Below are 22,687 nucleotides of genomic sequence, written 5' to 3' on the forward strand. Positions count from 1 at the left end.
TTTAATAATCACACCAGGAAGCTCCCACGGGCGGGATCAGCCGGTTATGACATGGATTCTTGCAACATAGGTCGAGAGGTCGAGGGTCTGCAGCAGCAAATGCGATAACATCAATATCTGTCCGTGCTAAACACCTGAGACCACCATGTCATAGCCGGGCCCGTATTCACCGTGATTTACTCCCTCTCATACTTGTGGGGCCGGGGTGAGGGGGCCGCTGGGTTGGCGGTTCCAACCTTTACAACATAATAATCACACCAGGAAGAGGCCCCCACGGGCGGGATCAGCCGGTTATGACATGGATTCTTGCAACATGGGTCGAGAGGTCGAGGGTCTGCGGCAGCAAATGCGAATAGCCGGGCCCGTATTCACCGTGATTTACTCCCTCTCATACTTGTGGGGCCGGGGTGAGGGGGCCGCTGGGTTGGCGGTTCCAACCTTTGCAACACCAGGAAGAGAACGTGGTAATACTAATGAACGACTCGATGCTCAACTTGCAACGCTATTTCGCCTCAAGGGAAACTTGTAAAACTAAACGGTATAAAGTCAATCAAATAAACACGAGTTCAGGTGCCTAATCCCTAATTCATTTTATATTCCGTATTAACTCGTCATTTCATATTTGCTTGGACAGAAATAAATAAAATAATTAATTTCACTCATTTATTTTAAAAGATACAATAAATTTTATAAAAAATGATGAAATATTTAAATTTTGAATATAGATTAAAAAAATATAATTCGGGGATATAAGTATTTCTATAATATTTTAGTTTAAGCTTTAAATTAATTGATTTAACTTGATTATTAGACATATTAGTTATTTTTAAATCTAGTCGCATTGGTCTTTAATGGCAACTGTGAGCTGAGTTCAAGGCAAATAAAGACACAATCACTCGCATTGTGCCATATTGTCATGCAAACAAATGCAGTGTAAGTTTGGCGAGTGATGTGCTTTTGACCTGATATTGTAATTCGTAAAGATATCTAAGGCCTCTCATCAATACATCTGGTATTATAGGAGCTCTCACAAGATCTCGATATATCTTCCCTAGTATTCCATGAGTCAAAGCAGTCCATTGAGCAGTTGAATACCTACAAGTTAGAATGAAAGTAAGTCAGAGTCTCTGAGCGATAAGATGGATATGAGTTGAATTGAATATCCGATCGAAGAGCTGAGGAAAGCACATGCCAAGAGGTGATGGTAATAACTCGAAGGCTGAAACATAAAAGCAGCTCGAATTAAAGTTGTAACATAGTAGTAACTCGAAGGTTGGAACACAGCAACTAGGGCTCCATGAACTGGATTGACCACGGAGGCGGAGTACAATAGAAGTGCACAACAATGAGGTCTCGAAGGCTCGATCGATGATGGAGGCTAGGACATTGGATTAGCGATGGAGGCGCACGACAATGAGGGATGTGTGCCGCATCAATGTCGGAAGCATACAGCAATGGTGACCCGGAGGTCGACTCGGCGTGGAGCACCACAAGGGGCGTATGACAATGTCAGACACAAAGGGCTAGATTGATGGTTGTAGCAGAGCCAGAGGGCATGGGCCTCGATCGGTGATGACGGCTTGAGAAGGGACAATAGTAGGCAGGAAGCGGCTTGCTAGCATCTGCTCGCAAGAGGGAGACACAACCAGCGACAAATGTTAGCTCGCAAGAGGGAGACACAACCGGCGACGATTTGTCGTTGTCACTGGTGCCAATGTAGTGGCATCATCCTAGAAAAAAATAGAGAGAGGCATGGGCAGCAGCTACCCATGGAGGAAGTGGCATGCTTGCCGATGAGAGGCAATGGAGGTTGGCAACGGCGGCTCTCGCGGCATGAGAAAGGGAAAAGGAGTCCCCTATGACGGCATGAGAAGAGAGGGAGAGAAAAAGAAGGCCCTTGGAGGAGGTTATGGCATGCATTCAACAAAAGGAGGTGACGGTTAGTGAGCGGTGTGAGCAGAAGGGGTGTGCCTTCTCCAACGGCGCATGAGGAAGGAAAGGAGAAGAAGAAGAAAAGGTGGGGGCCTCCCTTGTTCGTCAAAGTCAAGCCCTAAAAATGGAGAGAGAGGGCAAAAATATCACCATCCACGTGGCTAAAATCTCACCCTCCACTTGGCTACATCTTCACCCCATATCACATGTTTCTCCTTCAAGTCTAGTCGAAAGAGGCGTGAGCCCGACTCACTAGACCATGCTATTGTGGCGGGATGGGTGAAAGAATCATCGAGTTTGTCGTAAGGCTAATTGTCATCTAACTAAGGAGTCAGAGGGAGCGAAGCCCGTAGTGATGCTGAGTGAGCAACTATGTCGATGCCAAGTGAATAGCTGCAATGATACCGAGTGAGCAGCTATAGTGATGCCACGCAATCTACGGTAGCAATGTCGAGTAGATGACTATGTCAATGCCGAGCGGGTGGGCAAAAGGATGTCGAACAGGAGGCAGAACGAATGTCGAATGGGTGGCTATTATGGTCGTGCTAAGCGGGCAACGCAGTGGCCATGCTAAACGAGCAGCTACGGTGGTTATGTCGAGTGGGATGTTGTGATGGTCGTGTCGAGCGGGTGGTTATGGTGGTTGTGTTAAGCGAGTGATTGTAGTGGTCACTATGCCAATTGACTAAGAATCTGACTCAATCCCTCAACTCTCAATCATCCACGGAGTCAGCGAGAGAATATAATAGAAAAATCAATCTGTCGAACGACTGAGGATCTGACTAGATCCTTCAACTCTCGAATACCAGTGAAGTCGAGGAGAGAATTTAATAGAAAACTAATCTGCTGATCGGTTAAAAATCTGACTCAATCCCTCGACTCCCTAATACTCGTGGAATCGTGAAAAGACTAATAGAAAACCAATCTGTCGATTGACTAAGAATATGATTCAATCCCTCAACTTCCGAATTCCCACAGAGTCAAGAAGAGAATATAACATAATAAGAATCTAGTGTTTGTGTCGCATGAGGATCTGGAGAATAAGGATCTTGCTAGGACTAAGATCCATGAGCTTCTAGTGCAACGGTCGAACGAGAACGATGCCTAAGAAACTCTGATTTCTTGCTCTTACACTGTAGCAGTGTTTTGTTTATCGAAATCCACTAGGGTCATGGTGATAGCAGTTAATTTTTCGATGTCATCCATCTTCACGTTTTTGATCAGGTGTAAAAGTTTCCACAGACAGTATAATTTGATCTCATCTGGAAGCGACAAAAGATGGACTACCGGTGAGATGACTTGGAAGTTGTCTAAAAGAAAACTTCAAACTATGAATGCCTGTGAACACAAGTAGAAAGAAAAAGGGGAAAAAGGTCGTCAGTAAGCAGGCTAGGGGAGTCTTGCATGGCTATTCCAATGATCAATTCAATATCCGGGGAGGAAGAAGAACAATAGAAGGAGAAGTAAATTCATAGACTCGTATACTTGTTGTTAGTACCTCAAGATAGTTTTGATGTGATCAACCAAATTAAGTTAGGTCATATTGATTTTTAACCCCTGTGTCTAAGTGTGCAGGAACTTAGGAGCACAGAAGTCGAGCGAAAGACGCAGCTAGCGAGAAGGACGGCATGAGAGAGAGCCGACGGGTTTGGTGCGTCTGCGGAGAGTCGACGGGCTTGGTGAGTCTGCGGGACGAGATGCTGCGGAAGAGTACGCGGGCGGACGAGAATGAGGCGCGCGACATTTCCGAGGAATGAGAAGCCGGAGCAGAATATTGCTCGAAGGCCGAAAAATGAGTTTAGGTGAGGCCTATTTCGGATGACCAAAATTACCCAAGCAAGCAGAGCCGAAACTAGAGTGGAAGACCTAGACCCAAGCGAACGGAACTGGAGCAAGAACCCGGACTAAACAGTTAACATGATGTTAACTTAAGTTCAAGCGCCTGGACTGAGTCCAGGCCCTCGGACTAAGTTCAAGCCCCCGGACCAAGAATTTTATCCGGATCATGTCAAACGTGATCCGTTGCAAAGGGGATAAAGTTTTATCCCCTTGGAGGCACCTGCAACCCTTCCAGATGTAACCATTATCCAAATGATTTAGAACAACACTCATAAACACTTCTAGTGTATTCTAATGCTTGTTTGTGAGACATCAACGCTGCAAGAGGTTTCTCCTCCTGAAGGGGACTTTGATAGTGAGCTTCAACTTCCTTGGATTAACAACCTCCTCGGTTGTAACCAAGTAAATCTTATTGTGCCTCTTCTTTCTAGTTTCTTATTTATTTTATGCAAGTGTTAGTTTAATTAAGTTGTAATGTTCGAGGAAAGTTCGTGTTATTTTGCCAAGGTTATTCACCCCCCCCCTCTAGCCAGCCGCCAAGGGTCTACACTTGCACTAGCAGAGAGGGACCCCTTTTATAATACCTTTGTGATCTTCACATTTAATGAGGCATTACATCACTGCTAGATGGCCTGTATAATCGTCATGCTTACACTGTATCTAGCAATCCAATCGTAGGTATGGGAGGAGTATTCTGTATCTATGCAAAGATATAATCTCTCTAATTCTCATACAAATCCATGTGTCGTATTAATGGTGAAATGAGTTAAAGCGCCAGAAAGCCTATTGGGTCACTAGTCATTTGACTTATCGATAAGAAGATGAGCCAAGGACAGGGAGTCCAATCTCTCATGAGGAGTGATTGGGTCATGAGAGAATCTCAATGGAAAACTGAGCCCCTAGGAAATCTGGTTAGAGATATCTGATCGGCAGGTGATGGGGAGCAGAGTCTCATAAATGGCTGAGCAGGGAGCTAGGCTTCAATAGTATTCGAGTAGGGAGTTGGGCCCCTGGAAAGTCCAATCAAAGATATTTGATCGACATGGGATGGGAAGTAGGGGTGTAAATAAACCAAGTAGCTCGTGAGCTATTTGAACCTCGATTAAATAAAAACTCGTTTAAGCTCGTTTAATGAGGCTCGTTAAGATAAATAAACCAAGATCAAACTTCACAATACTCAGCTCGCTAGCTCGTGAATCAACTTTTAAATCAAAAAACAATAGTTTTGATATTGAATTTATAGATTTTACACATTACTTATGAAAAATATAGACATATATATTAAATTTATTTATTAGAATAAAATTATAAATTTTAATAAGAATATTATAATTTTTTCTAAATATATAATTTAGTTTTTAATGAATATTTAAATTTATAATTTATATTTATTAAGCTCGTTTAGGCTCTATAAAAGCTCGTGAGTCATGAATATATTCGTTAAATAAAGCTCGAGCTCGGCTCAATTATAAACGAGTCAAACTCAAACATTCAAGAGTTCAGCTCGGCTCGGCTCGATTACACCCCTAATGGGAAGTAGAGCTCCGTTAGTATCTGACTGAGAAGCTAGGCCCTTGAGACGCCCGATCAGAGGTATATGATCGGCATGGGATGGGGATCAGAACCCCATAACCTTGAGAAGTCTAATTAGAACTATTCGATGGCATGGGATGGGGAGCAGAACCCCGATAGTATCTGAATGGGGAATTGGCCCTGAGACGTTTGATCGAAGGTATCTGATCTGTTGTTTGAACTACAGCAGTAACTCAGTAATATAATTGCATCAAAACAGTAGCAAGCATGCAATAATCAGATAAATGAAAGAGTAAGGTTGAGAAATTGGTATCTCCGGTTGAAGCGCCAGCGTGCCGACTGTCTTTAGAGAATTTATTGCCGCCCACAGTGCATAGGCTCTCCGGCAAACTTCTCCCAAGATTCGACAACCACTCGCGTCATTCGTAGGTGTACTCCAAGACGAACGGCACACTCGAACTCAACCTCAGATCGCGCAGAACCAAGCCTCAGAACAAAGGGAGAGAGGGAAGAAGAGAGCAGAATGCTTTGGGTGTATTGAACAAGGAATAGAGGAAGTGTATTTATACACTTGAAGCAGTGCAAGAAGCAAAGCGTGCGTCGCTTCTGCTTTCTCATGCGTGGGTGCGCTGCTTCGCTTCCTCATGCGGGGTGCGCTGCTTCGCTTCCTCATGCGGACAGAATCGAACAGGTGCCGTCGCGCTGCTTCGATTCCTCACGCGAACAGAACCGAACCACCAGGTGCGAGGGACAGAACCAAACCGGACCAACAAAAATAAACCAGGTCGCCAAACCAGGCCGCCCACAAACGCGAGGCCCACGAGCTGGGGATTTACACCCCCCCCTGCACGCGATGATCGCGTATGTCGCACCCGGTTTATGGATTTCCGGCTTGAACCCCCCAAACCACCTGATTTGGGCTTGGCCCGCGCATGTGTGTAGGTCCCCTTAACTTTGCTAAGCTGGCATGGAAGGGTTCCATATATAAGGACTTCCAAGTTTCTTAGCTTAGCAATGTGGGACTAAACAAAAGGAATTGAATTAAAACTCAACAATCCCCCACTAATTCAAATTATTTTGGTCGAAAACAAAGATATGTTCTGAGGCTTGGTTGCAATGAGCTTTTAGTGAAAATACCTTTCGGTTTAAATTTTCACCTAAGTACACCAATCTTATTTACATAGGTTTGAAGAGAACTCAGTCTTGATCTTCAACCTTTTATATGTGAAAATCAATTGGTAACAACTCATCACGGGCGACGATTGAATCCTTCTGGGTTGGTGCATTACGGTCATGCCACCGAATCTTGTTTCATAAGTGCTAAGGAGAGTTGTCTAGACCCCCCACACTGCGGCCCCACAATTACACTTACATAGGTGAGTTCTCCAAGGATGTACTGTGATCATCCTGTCATTAAGACCTTGAACTCATTAAGAACTTCTAAGCTCATCCTTACTAACAGTCAAGCATCTATCCAGGGAAGAGACTATGAGATTACATCTCAATCAATTTGATGCTTACGATTCACCCTTATAGCTTGTTTATACCACATTGAACCTACTTCTTGGGATCTTCAATCAGATAGGTTGGATTGCCGCTATAAATGAAACCAGGATAGGCCTCAGTCTCATTCCCTTACTGGATCTCTTGATTTTCTCAGAATCAAGTCCTTTAGTGAGTGGATCAGCAATATTGCCCTTTAAACTTACAAAATCCAATGACACCACTCCAAGAGACACTAACTCATGAATAGACTTTAATCTTATTCGTACATGTCTCTTTTGTTTCTGGTTATACTTGGAGCTTCTAATCTGAGCTATTGTTGTTTGATTATCATAGTGTACTGAAATAGAAGGTATTGACTTTATCATCAAGGGAATTCCAGAAAGAAGACCCTTAAGCCAATCAGCTTCAGTTATTGTGGTATCCAAAGCACACAATTCTGCCTCAGATGTAGAACGGGTTATAATCGTCTGTTTAACAGACCTCCAAGTAACTGCACCGCCTCCAAGTGTAAAGACATAACCAGTAACGCCTTTACACTCAGCAGTGTCAGCTATCCAACTAGCATCACTATATCCCTCCAGGACTGCAGAGAATCTCCCATACCACAAGCCCAAAGATATAGTACCTTTTAGGTATCTGAGTACTCTGTCTAATGCATCCCAATATGTTCTGTCCTGACAGCTGGTAAACCTGCTTAATTTCGATATAGCAAAAGAAATATCAGGTATAGAACAATTTGCTAAATACATTAGACTACCTATTATTTGTGAGTATCTAATTAATTGAGACACTGTCACACCACTCTTATTCTTATGGAGAGTTTTTGAAGGATCATAAGATGTGACGACAGATTTAACTTGACTGTAACCATATTTCTCTAATACTCTCTCAACATAGAGTGACTGAGAAATTGCTATTCTATCAGTTGATCGAGTCAACTTCAATCCTAAAATCATATCAGCACAACCATATCTTTCATATCAAACTTACCACTTAAGAGAGTCTTAGTCTCATTAATAATAGAAAGGTTAGAACAAAAAAGTAGAATATCATCTACATATAAACATAAGATAATACAATTATCACCTTTCATTTTAGCATACACACATTTATCAGAGTCATTCATTTCAAAGTCAAACGATAGCATAGCTCTATCAATTTTTTCGTGCCACTGCTTTGGGGCTTGCTTCAAACCATAAAGGAATTTGACTAACCTACAGACTTTATTCTCATTTCCAGAAACTACATGTCCCTCAGGCTAGTCCATATATATCTCTTTTTCAAGATCTCCATTAAGGAATGTCGTTTTGACATCCATTTGATGGACCTCAAGATGATATATGGATGTCAATGCTATTAATACTCGGATTGTAGTAATTCTGGTAACAGGAGAATAAGTGTCAAAATAGTCAATCCCTTCTTTCTGTTTGAATCCCTTAGCAACTAGGCGAGCTTTGAATTTATCTACTGACCCATCAGGTTTTAGTTTTCTCTTAAACACCCATTTACATCCTATAGTGTTACACCCAGGAGGTAAATCTACCAACTCCCAAGTGGCATTAGAGATAATAGAGTTCATTTCACTTTTAATGGCCTCTTTCCAGTGTTTAGCTTCAGGAGAAGCCATAGCATCTCTATATGTCACAGGGTCACCTTCTATATTATAGGTGATAAAATCCTAGCCTAAATCCATAGACATACGTTGCCTCTTGCTCCTTCTCAGTTCTGTATGCTCACTAGATTCATCTAGTCTAGAGTGACTTGAGAAAGATGTACCTTTTACGGATAATGGGGCCTCTACGGAAGCAGACATATCTCTAGTAGGAATACTAGATATAGACTGAGGTGTTCTCGTCTTCATAGAAAATATGTCCTCAAAAAATGTAGCATCACGAAGTTCTACAATAGTATTTGCATCTATTCCATATATTTCAGATTTAATAATCAGAAACCTATATGCAATACTATTTTGAGCATAACCCAAGAAGATACCATCTATGGTCTTTGGACCAAGTTTTTTTCTTCTGTGTTCAGGTACTAGTATATTTGCAAGGCACCCCCACACTTTAAGGTATTTCAAACTTGTCCTCCGGCTTTTCCAAAGCTCATATGAGATTTTATCCCTAGACCTCATGGGGACTCTATTTAACACATGACATGCAGTGTATAGAGCTTCCCCACATGAAGTTAGGTAACCAAACCGCCTAACATGGAATTAATCATATCTTCAAGGGTTCGATTTTCCGCTCACATACCGCTGGATTGAGGACTATATGGAGGCCACTTTGTGAATTATACCGAATCTTGACAAAATTGAAACAGGTTCGAGGTAAACTCTACCCTAATGACCTTAACCTCTTAACAGATTTATTTGTTTGATTCTCCAGATTTAAAAATCATAAATTTATCTAAAGCTTCATCCTTGGTTTTCAGAAATAAACATAACAATAACGAGAATAATAATCAATGAAGGTGATGAAATACCTTTTATGATCTCTCGTTATTACAATTAAACTCACAACATCAGTATGGATCAATTCTAAAATATCATAATTTCTCTCAACTGATTTGAAGGGTTTTCGAGTTTGTTTATATTTTGTTTGTTTTTCACTTTTTTTTTATATCATCTATAACATTTCATTCTTTAACATGTCTGAATCTTGGGGATCTTTTCATATTAAAATAATAGGAATGCACACATTCATTATATACTTCTCTACAATCCTCCGTCAAGTGAGCTAGTGATTGATGGCGAGGTGGTGGTGCATCTTTCTGATGGCAGTAGTTCTTGCTTTTGTTTATGGCGCTGAATCTAGGAGGGTTCCTGAGAAAACAAGCATCGACGCGAGCGAGAACCCGACTACCGATCCAATGCCCGGCATTAGAGACAGGAAGAACTTAGTTGCCTTTGGGGAGTCAGTGGTTGGGCTGGCATTGGCAGCGTCGCGGGAGTCATGTCGTTCTACAAAGGAATTGTCACTACAAGAGAATTGGGATTCTACAACACTTAAAGACAAAGCTCTTTTTAAAAAGCGTTGTCTTTTTTTACAATGCTTTTAGTGAAAAACATTATCTATCTCTTTATTTTATTACTACTAGGCAACGTTTTTTTAAAAGTTATTGTCTATGACAATGTTTTTTGAAAAGCGTTGTCTATTAGTATTTTTTTTTAATGTATACGATAATGATTTTTAAAAAGTATTATCTGTTATCAAGTTCTCATCTAATTTGAGATGAATGAACCGTTAGATCAAGTCAACTAAAGAGTAGAAAAATCCTAGTTTCACTCGGCACCCAACTATCTCCCTAATACCTCTCGATCGAATCCCTCTCATGCATCTTCGATCTCCTCCCGAATCCCTCTCACACGTCTTCGATCGCCTCCCGAATCCCTCTCACGTGAACCTCTTCTCACGCCCTCTCCATCCAACTCCTCATCTCACGCCCAACCACATGCCAAAGACATGCTCTTCGATTCCGCGCTTGCAGGGTCGGAGAGTGAAGGGTTTAAGCAAGACATGCGGGATTTGACGGAGTTGCAATCGAAGCTGAACCATATGGCGGAGGAATTCGTACCTCCGTCCCTTAATGGGATGGCAAGCGGGTCCGTTGCTACTGGGGGAGTGTTTGTTGGGAATCGGTTTGTGGTGAGTGATGGGATGGCCAATGGCGTCTGTGTTGGGAATAGTGGGAAATGGGTAAGGGTTTCTTCTTTTGTTTGGATTCCTTTCTTTGATTACCTTTTGCGTTTGGGTGGTTCATGCCAAGAAGAAGAATGGATGTGACCAAGAGAAACATCGAATGAATAGCCGGACGAGTTTGACGCTGTGAGAGGAAATGATTAGGAGGACTGTGTATGTATCCAAAATTGATCATCAGGAATTAGAGATTTGCCATAACCTGAAAATAATTTGTTTGTGTTTGTGTTTTTTACTTGCTCAGAAACGTTTCTACTATCTGAGTATGTTATTAGATTTTAATTCCACTGAGTTGTAACTGTCATTGTAAATTATTGCATTGTCTTTTTATGTTTCCACTGTCCTTATAATGGATGTTGAAACTATGACTTTTTTTTTTATTGTGTGATAATAGCATGTTGAAACTATATCTAAGAAATTCTAAGAATGCTAAAATCTGGAAGTGTGTGTGCATATATGTTATCTATAACCATACTTTTTGATTGAGAGCTGAGAATGTTGTTACATTGTTTGAGTAGTATACTTTAGGCAATCATTAAAATTTATTAATCTTTTAGGAAAGCAAGATAAACTTGAACTATGTTTAACATCTAAATTCAGCAATTCTTGAGCACTGGTCTAGAATCTTTCCTAACTTCAAAGAGAGAAGGGGTTTTCTAGGTAGTTTTGCCTTTTTACGGTAGTGATGAATTTTGAGATGCTAAATGATATAATATTATTTTTTGTTGGAGATTTATTTAATTAAAAATGCTTTTTTCATCAAACTTTTATTTTTTCCTCATGGATTATATATGCAGTTGCCTGATCTATCTAATTATTTTTCGACATGAAATAAGTGATATTTAAGTCTTTTCAAGTTAAACAATTTGCTGTTAATTGTGGGAATTTACAAAGAACTATCTCATGTGTCTTCATGAGCACTTGAATACCAATTTTTAATAGTAAAAAATGTGATATTTTTCTTCTTTTCTCTTGTAATTATGTTGTTTCAATTACTCAAGTAAGTTAGTTGTTCATACTATGTTATGATTTGGGAGTTGGATCAGAGGAAGTGTAATGATTGGTGCTAGCTGACAAACATAAGTGGCAGAGGCAACTGTAGGTAATGGAGTATGATTGTGCACAGTAATTACATGGAAATGATATAGGAGTATGAAAATTTAAGTACTATTGGCAACCTCTCTTCCACCTACAAGGGTCTTGTAAAGAAGTCTCCTGCTGTATTGGTGAATGATATGGGAAGAACGCAATGTACCAGTTAGTGTTATTTTTTTACTTGGGTTTTGTTGAGTTCAAACAATTGAACATGTAGAGAGTCGTATGGTACCATTTACTATTTTATTGGAAGTTACTTTGGTATCTGATTTGGACGACATCCTACCTCATTGGAAATTGTTGGCCCTTGGTTGTCATGTTAAAGGAGTGCATTTTCAAGAAAATAAAAAAATGGATAACATCATCTTTTGCTGTTTTTTTACTTCACTGTGTATTTCACTGAAATACATATCACATTTCAAAATTTAAATAACCTTACATGTCTTTAACTCATGTATGCCATAATTCATTTCATACCTCAGTTTAAGATGTATCGAGAAGAGTATAGTAACTAATAGTGAGCTAAATATTAATGATTCTCCAAGTATTCATGTACCTTTGTCAATTATTATATTTTTATAAACTCCAGCAAATGCCTATGATGAAGTCCATGAATTTTATCATACAAAACTTCGTGTATCAGATACATCTAGTATTATTGCATGCTTAAACCTGGTTAATGGGTAGTTAGGTACTAGAAAAATCTTGACCTTTTCTCTCCCACAAAATAATCCTGATATTGTATCACTTGTATGATCACTCTTTGTAAATAGTAATTGTCTTTTGGTAGTAATGAAATTATCTACGGAAATTCCATGAGGATTTACATGAAATTGCCAGTAGTTATGTTCTAAGCCTTATCTGAAGTATACTTTGCTTGTTTATTTACATTATAGCTTATGATATTCTTTTATTGGCAGGGAAATAAAATTTAGTTGACAAAGTCTATTTTTAAAACATGAAGGTGCAATGTTAAAATAATTAGAAAGCAAGTATTATCTTGTAGTCTAGTAGTGACAACTATTTTGAGTTTGATGCACAAAAGAGAATAATTGATGTATTGCAAGGCGAGAGTCTAGTCTTTCTCAAATCTCATAATCTAGCTGCATTAACTTTTTCCTATTTTTTAGGTCACAGAAGAATAGCTTGCAATACTTTTTATCCATTGTGGGTAGGTGCATTGCCTTTGTTTCTTGTCTCTCAGTGCTTATTGCTTTTTGATTAGTAATCCATGAGCTGCTGCAGGTTCTTGACTGTCGCATGTGTGGTATACAAAATCATATTTATGAGTAGGTGCATTCAAGTTTATATAAGTTCATTATCTTATTTTAGCTAAAGTGAATAAGATTTCTTAAATGATTTTTTAATGAACTGTTTATTGTCATTGAATGTTGTGTTTTGTTTTTAGTTTTATTTTCTTCTAATGTCAATATTCTTAAAAGTGAACAAAATTTCTAATGAACTGTTTATTTTCTTCAGTACTTACTATTTTTTTTTCAACTTTTTGTATTTCTAGGTTCTAGCAATGATTTCTTAATTCCCCTTTCAAATAACAACTTCTTACTTCTTTGGAATCCATTTTCAGCTATGTTTGTCTTTCCCTTCCAATGCATAGTACATCTTATGAGATGCAATCTACCCTTAGTTTTTTCCTGCACTTCATAGTTTTAATGGATTTTGCATGGACATTGTAACTATATTTCGCTTGCATCTGAGGGCTGCTAATTGCTACCTAGTTTGTTGTTGATCCTTATGATACTGTGCAATTTGAGAGAAACAAGTAGCTTTGATATGATTAGGAAATGAGATGAACAAATAGATCATGCTAGTTAATGTTGATTTAGTCATCTACAGGCAGTATTAGTTTTGTTAACTGAACCTCAAACATGCATATAATTAGAGAGCTTTAGTCGTCTCTACCCACAAATTCATTTTTCATGTAGTGAGTTGTGACTTTTGTCATTGTCGTATTCTTATAGCTAGTTTGAGATGATAGTTATTGTCATAATTTTTAAGTTGTCTTCTTTTAAACGGTACATTTAGAATCTATTGGGCCACCAAAAAACTGCCAATAAATTTCATTAAAATGAGTTTTACCTGCTCTTGGAACATAGCCAGTGTTTGTAAGTTTGAGAAAGGGATGCATGCTGTCCTTATCATCACATTTATATCTTCATCCTCTCAATTGTACATGCAAACTCATCTACAGATAGCAGCACATACAACTCATATTTGGGGATTTTATGTATCAAATTCTAATGATAAATTTAAAAGTCTTATACACTGTCATCTTTATAGTTAATGATGAGGTTATTGTATGTTTGACATTTAGTTAATGATGATTTGTTAGATATGATTCTACAGGGTTATTGTAATCATGATCATGTTCCAATAACTCAAGCTTCATTGTTGGTTTCAACTATTAAGTAGTTTTGTACTATTTTATAGTTTTGTACAATGTGTTACCTGAAATCTAGATTTATCTCGTCTGTACCTCAATCAAGATTTTCTAATTGTTGTATGATGTGAACTATAACCCTTGTTTTCATTTTTAAAAGTAAAAATTCTTTTTGCATATTATTGATGTATTATTTTTTTGTGGCACATACACAGTGGGTGTTTTGTCTCAGTCTCGAACTGTCAATCCTTTTTGAGTGTGGTTAGTAGAAATAAGTAGATCGTTGGCTTTTATGCCGACTAGCTATTTTGTGTTCTTTTATTGTAAATTTGAATGTCAATATTTACTTTAAAACATAACTATTTAGTTTTTTTTATATTTGATTTGTTTTCTCCTGTAAATATTAATATCTACTTTGTATTTGAATTATATTATTTTGGTATGAATTTAAAATCATTAGCCGCCGAGCAGATTAACTATTATTATATGTTAAATTTGAATCTGGACATAGTAAAAGAAAAATAATAGTTTAGTAAATAAAAAAATAATAATTTTGTAAATAGAAATTTTTTATTTTAAAAACACAACGCTTTTAAAATGTTGTAAAAATGTTGTCTTTGTAAAAAATAACAACACTTTTAAAGAGTTACAATAATATTATTTTTGTAAAAAAACGACAACGCTTTTAAATGGTAGTAAAAACATTGTCGTTTGTAGCAAACGATAATGTTTTTAAAGTATTGTCGTTGAACAAACTTTTAACAACAGTGCTTTTAACAATGTTTTTTCAAGTACGTAGACATCATTTTAAAAATGTTGTCTATCAATTTTTTTCTTGTAGTGGGTCGGTGGCATTGGTGGCGTCGATGGCGGGGCTGGGCTCGACGGTTTAGGCAGGATTGGAGGAGTGGGTGCCTTTTGAGGGAGAGGGTTTGGTGACGCTGCTGGTGGTGGACTCAGTGGCGTCGAAGGTGGCGCAGGTGGGCTAGGAGGGGGTGGTGCTGGTGGACTTGGCGGTGCAGGCCGAGGTGTTGGTGCTGATGCTGATGCTGATGCTGGTGCTGGTGCTGGCATGGACTTGGCGGTGTCAGAGGTGGGACAGGTGAATATGGAAAGGGTGGCGACGGCATGGGCGGCTGTGCTCTTACTTGAACGGATTAGCAAACGATGCAATGGTAGCTTAGTTTAATTAGTTTTTTGAACGATAGTTATGGAAAAGCAGTGTACAAATACTGGAGCTGTTATGTTTCAAAGCGAATAATATTTGCTTTTGTTTTTGTTTTTTTTAATCCGAATATTCGACGCTTTTAACCTACTATCTTTAAAGTGATCAATTGTGTCACAAATTTTTTTCATTCATTATCTATGTAAATAAAAAAAATGATAAAAACTTATTCATATACTCAGTATTGTTAGAGTTGTTATCTAATTAGAGAAAAATTTAACCCTTAAATATCTGATTAACTATTTAAAAACTTAATCGTTATCTTAATCCCGAGGACTATCTTTTTTATTAACGGAAACAAAAGGTAATATCATTTACTCGAAGCAATCTAATATCATCGACCCTATCATAAAACACTGACAGATAAATTAAAAAAATATTTTATCATAGCACAATAATTTACATTAGAAAAATCAAACATCCCAGAAATATTTATAAATTGACTCTAATACTTATTAAAAATCAGCTGTATCAATCTAGGAGGTACCATTTCTATTTAGATTGTGGCAACCTTTCCTATTTAGATGAACCACTTTAAAGTGTCATGAATTCTCCTCATTAAGTGGTATCCAAAATAGAAAGGAATCACACATAATTTCCCATTGAACTCATGGAACTACCAAGTATCTAATTCCAAGACCAATGTTTTAAAAAATACCTAAAATTCTCTATTTATTTGGAGAAAGTAAGAAAATGGAGGTGTAATCGAATCGAACCGAACTGAATTCTTAAATATTTAAGTTTGGTTTATTTATAATCGAGTCGAGCTCGAATTTTATTTAACGAATATATTCATGGCTCACGAGCTTATTCGAATTTTTATCGAGTTTAAATGAGTTTAATAAACATAAATTATAAATTTAAATATTTATTAAAAACTAAATTATATATTTAGAAAAATTATAATATTCTTATTAAAATTTATAATTTTATTCTAATAAATAAATTTAATATATTTATCTATATGCTTCATAAGTATAGTATAAAATTTATAAATTCAATATTAAATTATTATTTTTTATTTAAAAATTGATTTATGAATTTAACAAATATGTTCACGAGCTAACAAGTCAATATTATAAAACTTGAGTTTGATTTATTATCCTAATAAATTTTATTAAATGAGTTTAAATAAATTTTTATCAAATCAAACTACAAATAATTCATGACGAATTTAATTCATTTAGGCTCCTACGCTAGAAACCTTTCATTTTTCTCCAAATAAATTAACACTTAAAATTTATATACCGCAGATGTGAAAAGTGAAAACATCTCCAAAAAGCAAACCTTATCTAAAGTTGCTTTAACAGTAAACTTATAGATTCCCCCTTTCTAGAGTTTTTGACTTCACACGAACCCATAAATTATGCGGATTGGGTTACACTTATAAATTTCACATCTTTCAAGGACTTATATTTTAGGAATTATAAATTATGGGGATATTGTGTTAATTTATAGGTACTCGTCAGTCGAACGAGAGTAGTCTCCGCCGCTCTCTCGGTATGATTATTCATCCCTTCTTCGCCGCTCGTTCTGCGATCGATGGCTCTGCAAACTCTAAACCCGCCATTGCGTTGGAGGCCAGAACCCTCGTTCCCGATCAATGACCGGACGATCGTTGACCTTATTCCGAGAAGATGGGCCCTCCCTCAAACAACCATCTCCGTAGGCGCTTGCGCCTCCTGTCAGATCGCCACAGGAAATGATGGGTTTTGGGATCCGCTTGTAGGTAGTGAGACAGCTTTGAGGAAGGTGGTGCCGAAGAGAGTCGATCTCGCGACGTTGGGCAACCTTTGCGTGGACATCGTGCTCGGTGTCCCGAGCTTGCCGCTTGCCCCTAAGAACGAGCGGCGGGCATACATGGAACGGCTCGCGGCTTCACCTCCTGATAAGGTTGGTAGGAATTGGCTGCACTATTTTCTTTTGTAATTGTTTCCTTTCCATTTGCTACTTTTTGCTAATGTTTCTTCTTTTTTTTTCATGATTTATTTATTTATTTATTTTCAAATAACAAAAAACAGCCCTTGTTCTGACATTAAATTTTAAGAGATTGCTTTTTTATGATATAGATGAAGAATCTAAATTGACTGATACTGTTATTAGATTATGGTACTAAGGGGTTTTTGTAAAGTTTTTATTATTACATAATTGTTCGTGTTTTTCAAAACTTTTGTCAAATACAGAATTTTAATTTGATGATATAAACTTCACTGTGATTTTAAACTGCCGTGATGCTTTCTTATTAAACAAGTTCAAGGTTGGACACTTGTAATCATTCTCATTTTGCTCAATCTCCCAGTGCTAAATAATATTAAACAACTCAATAGTCTTCTAAATAAAAAAAAATCCTTGTTTTCTATTTCCGGAGGATTGTTCTCTAGAGGTAGAGAAGAAAGTTATCAATCTGTGTAAAAATAGTAGTGATATACACACGACTAGAAGAAATTGGGCTGCATTATTTTTCAGTGTCACCCTTTGTTAGCCGCACTTTGTAATGTGTGATAGAAATACTGGAGAAACGAACTTAATCTGAAGGCTTGGCTTATATATTGGAATCAGAATTCTTGTGTATTTGTTTTTTTTTTAAGACAGAATTTACCTTCAATGAATGAGTAGCACTACGTTGAACTTGATTTGCAACGTGGCTCTCATTTTTCCTGCTTCTGTCCAGAAATTTTGGGAAGCTGGAGGTAACTGCAACTTAGCCATTGCTGCATCAAGGCTAGGACTATCATGTTTTACCGTTGGTCATGTGGGTGATGAGATTTATGGGAATTTTCTTCTTGAGGTGCTTGAAGATGAGAACATTAATTTTCTAGGAATGAGTAAAAATGCTGATCAGACTGCTAATGTTGCAGACTACCAAACCCTTTTGTGCTGGGTCCTGGTTGATCCATTTCAAAAGCATGGTTTCTGCAGGTAGACTTTTGCATCATTTAAATATTCTATTTTTTTTTTATTGTTTATCTATTATTGTAGAAAATTTGGTACTTGTACTTGAAAGTGTTAACATTAGTGGCTTCATAAAAAATATTTTAGCATAATTCCTAGCTGAATGCTTAATTCTTTCAATTACAGCCGTGCTGATTTCAGTGAGGAGCCTGCTTTTATTTGGATGACTGAGCTGACAGACGAAATTAAGATGGCTATTCAGCAATCTAAGATATTATTCTGCAATGGTTATGCATTTGATGAATTCTTCCCTGATTTACTCATCTCTGCACTTGATTGTGCAATTAGTGGTGGAACATCAGTATTTTTTGACCCTGGCCCACGTGTTAAAACTTTATCAAATGGAACCCCTCAAGAACAAATGGCACTTCAGCAATTTCTGAGGCAAAGTGATGTTCTTCTTTTTACTTCGGACGAGGTCCACTCTTCAACCATTTTATTAGTATTCTTATCTGTCTATGTTATCAAACTTGCATTATCTTAAAAAAAAAATGCACGGACATTCAACAAAAAAATCAGCAGATGCCATTTCATGCATTGCTTGAGTTTTTATATATTTTTTTAAAAAATCTGGTTTATGATAATTATATTTAGTGCCCTTTACAAAAGGTTCTAACTACTGTGTGTTTTATTTACACTTAGTTACAACACTCAGTTTTCACAATGGAAGTTATAAAAGATGTATAGTAAGGACCAGACAATAAGAGTTTGTTTGTTAATAAATCTCTAATGGGTACTTGCAGATCCTCTTCTTAGTTTATTCCTATGTCTTCTCTGAGATTTCTGAGTTTCTTGGAGACTTTGCAGGATTGGTTGAATTGGTTCATAATCTTGCCTCCCTTATTCTGTTCAATGTTTCTAAATTTGTTCAGCTATGTTGTTTTTTTTTTTCAATTTAAGTAATTAGTTCATATTATTTTCCATTATAGGTGGTTGCTCAAAACAAAAATTTCAATTGTTAGTGTAGATCATCAATGAATGCAACCCTATATATCTTGATTATAACACCTTAGGCAAGAAAAAAAAGAGTAGCTCTTGATTAAAACATTTGTCCATTCTTATTGATATTTAAATTTGGGTAAGTATTTTAACAAAATAAAAGTAATTGCTGTTTCATCTGAGGTCCCCTTCTTTTCTTCAATTAGTCTCATGCTCTTCTCTCTCCCTTCATACTGATTATAATATTGGCTGAAGTGTAAAATATTTCACATTTTAGTTACATGTTCAGTTCACTTGATGGGAATATTAAAAGGATTACTTTTATGCATTCAAGTAAATGTCTAAACCATCCAACTTTTGAGTGAATATTTCATGTCCTATAAGTTAGGATCGGAGTAGCAATCCAACTTATACTGATTATAATTTTTCAGGTTGAGACATTGACGGGGATCCACAACCCAATTGAGGCAGGAAAGGCATTGATCAGAGAAGGTGTGCGAACAAAATGGGTCATTATTAAGATGGGTGCCAAAGGATCCATTTTGATCGACCACTCCTCTGTATCATGTGCACCCTCATTCAAGGTATAGTCTGCTAGCTGTATCTTCCCTCTACCATCCGTGTTTGGTTCACTCTGCAAAATCCTTAACACTACTTTTAGGAAACTCATTTATACTGCTACTGCATGCCCGATTTGAACCTCAATTCTCAACAGATAAATGTCGTTGATACTGTGGGGTGCGGCGATAGTTACTCTGCTGCCATAGCTTTTGGGTTTATTCATGGCATACCTGCGATTAATACATTAACACTAGCAAATGCAGTAGGCGCTGCCACTGCAACTGGTTGTGGAGCTGGTAGAAATGTTGCTCAGTTGAGCAGGGTATTAGAATTACTCAACCAGTCAATTCTCGACGAGGATGATAAATTTTGGAATGAACTAATCGGTGGGAATTCTTTGAACAATGAAGTGTTGCTTCTATCAAAAGTCTCTATAAATGGGCACAGCCATTGCTTTAATCGCATTCATATTTCCAGTGTAGTATCAAAACTTCTTACAATATTTGAAGCAGCAAATGAAAGAGGCACGGTATCATCTTGATTAGGAATCTGTATTTTAGCCTGCTGTTGTTTGTATTTCTTATTAATTATACATTCATCTACACATGTTTGTGTCCTAAACCCAAATGGTTTTGCCATTGAATTTTGATAATAAGCCCTCTCCCGTAATAAATGGATGGGACATTTGGATAAGAGTCGACTAGTTTTGTTTGTCCCGCGTTGTTTGTTGACTTTTCATACATTAGATAGAGAATCAAAGTTGCAGAGGATTAATTTTCATCCGTCATCTATACCGAAGACCCAGAAAATCATGTGTATAGGAACTAGTTATCAACAGCATCGAGCAGGTCACTTGGATAAAATTAATGTGAATTGGGTTTTCACATTATTTTGCGTGGATTATCTCGTTGTTTGAAATTTTGGCATTACTTGTCATGCATCATGCAGAGTCCAACTTAACTTAGACTTATACTTACAAACTTGGTAAGTTATTATTATAGATATTCTCTATACATTAATTATATGCATATATTATAATTTAATTTTCCAAATAAATTTATCATTTTTGAAAGACAAAAGGACTAAATCTAATTAGTTAGAATATACTTGGTCAATTATTATTAAAAATATTTTAGTAATATCATCTCTATATATTAATTATATATATGTATTATAATTCAATTTTAGCTAGTCGAATTCTGACCAAATAGATTTATCGTTTCTGAAGGACAGTGCTAAATGACTGAAATCTAGCTAGTCAGAATACACTTTGTAAGTAATTATTAAGGATATTTTAGTAATATCATCTCTATATATTAATTACATGTGTGCATTATAATTCAATTCTGGCCAAATAGATTTACCGCTTCTGAAAGACAGTGCTAAATGGCTAAAATTTAGCCAGCCAAAATACACTTTGTAAGTCATTATTAAGCATATTTTAGTAATATCATCTCTATATATTAATTACATGTAATATAATTCAATTATGGTCAGCCATATTCTAGCCAAATAGTTTTACCGCTTCTGAAGGACAGTGCTAAATGATTAGAATCTAACAAGCTAAAATACAATTTGTAAGTAATTATTAAGGATATTTTTGTAATATTATCTCTATATATTAATTACATGCATGCATTATAATTCAATTCTGGCCAGCCAGATTCTAGCAAAATAGATTTAATTATCGCTTCTGAAGGACAGTGTTAAATGACTAGAATCTAGCCAGCCATAATACACTTTGTAAGTAATTATTAAAGATATTTTAGTAATATCATCTCTATATATTAATTACATGTATATATTATAATTCAATTATTGCCCGCCAGTTTCTGGCCAAATAGATTTATCGATTCTGAAGGACAGTGCTAAATTGCTAGAATCTAGCCAGCCAGAATACACTTTGTAAGTCATTATTAAGGATATTTTAGTAATATCATCTCTATATATTAATTACATGCATGCATTATAATTCAATTCTGGCCAGCCTTATAATTCAATTCTGGCCAACTAGGTTCTGGCCAAATAGATTTACCGCTTCAGAAAGATAGTGCTAAATGACTAGAATTTAGCCAACCAGAATACACTTTGTATGTCATTATTAAGGATATTTTAGTAATATCATCTCTATATATTAATTACATGCATGCATTATAATTCAATTATAGTCAGCCATATTATAGCCAAATAGTTTTACCGCTTCTGAAAGACAGTGCTAAATGGCTAGAATCTAGCCAGTCAAAATACACTTTGTAAGTCATTATTAAAGATATTTTTGTAATATCATCTGTATATATTAATTACATGCATGCATTATAATTCAATTATGGCCAGCTAGATTCTGGCTAAATAGATTTACTACTTCTGAAGGACAGTGCTAAATGGCTAGAATTTAGCCAATCAGAATTCACTTTATAAGTCATTATTAAGGTTATTTTAGTAATATCATTTCTATATATTAATTACATGCATACATTATAATTCAATTCCGGCTTACCGGATTCTGGCCAAATATATTAACCGCGTTTGAAGGACAGTGCTAAATGGCTAGGATCTAGCCAGCCATAATATACTTTCTAAGTCATTATTACGGATATTTTAGTAATATCATCTCTATATATTAATTATATGCATACATTATAATTCAATTATAGCCAGCTAAATTCTAGCCAAATAGTTTTACCGCTTCTGAAGGACAGTGCTAAATGATTAGAATCTAGCTAGCCAGAATACACTTTGTAAGTCATTATTAAGGATATTTTAGTAATATCATCTCTATATATTAATTATATACATGCATTATAATTCAATTATGGTCAGCCAGATTCTGGCCAAATAGTTTTACCGCTTCTGAAGGACAGTGCTAAATGGCTAGAATCTAACCAGTTAGAATACAATTTGTAAGTCATTATTAAAGATATTTTTGTAATATTATCTCTATATATTAATTATATACATGCATTATAATTCAATTCTGGCTAGCCAGATTCTAGCAAAATAGATTTATCG

At 36.7% G+C, this 22,687-nt stretch overlaps 1 protein-coding gene across 1 annotated transcript; it reads left to right on the forward strand.

Moving 5' to 3' along the window:
• The first annotated feature begins 16,689 nt into the window (after nucleotides 1-16,689).
• Nucleotides 16,690-20,365, forward strand: LOC122012149 (5-dehydro-2-deoxygluconokinase 2-like). The gene is made up of 5 exons (XM_042568598.1): nucleotides 16,690-17,119; nucleotides 17,898-18,145; nucleotides 18,305-18,596; nucleotides 19,549-19,701; nucleotides 19,833-20,365. The coding sequence occupies exons 1-5, from the start codon at nucleotides 16,769-16,771 to the stop codon at nucleotides 20,217-20,219; spliced, it is 1,431 nt and encodes a 476-aa protein (XP_042424532.1). The 5' UTR covers nucleotides 16,690-16,768; the 3' UTR covers nucleotides 20,220-20,365.
• Nucleotides 20,366-22,687: the final 2,322 nt, after the last annotated feature.

The sequence above is a fragment of the Zingiber officinale genome, chromosome 8A (assembly GCF_018446385.1).
Source record: "Zingiber officinale cultivar Zhangliang chromosome 8A, Zo_v1.1, whole genome shotgun sequence".
Lineage (NCBI taxonomy): Eukaryota > Viridiplantae > Streptophyta > Magnoliopsida > Zingiberales > Zingiberaceae > Zingiber > Zingiber officinale.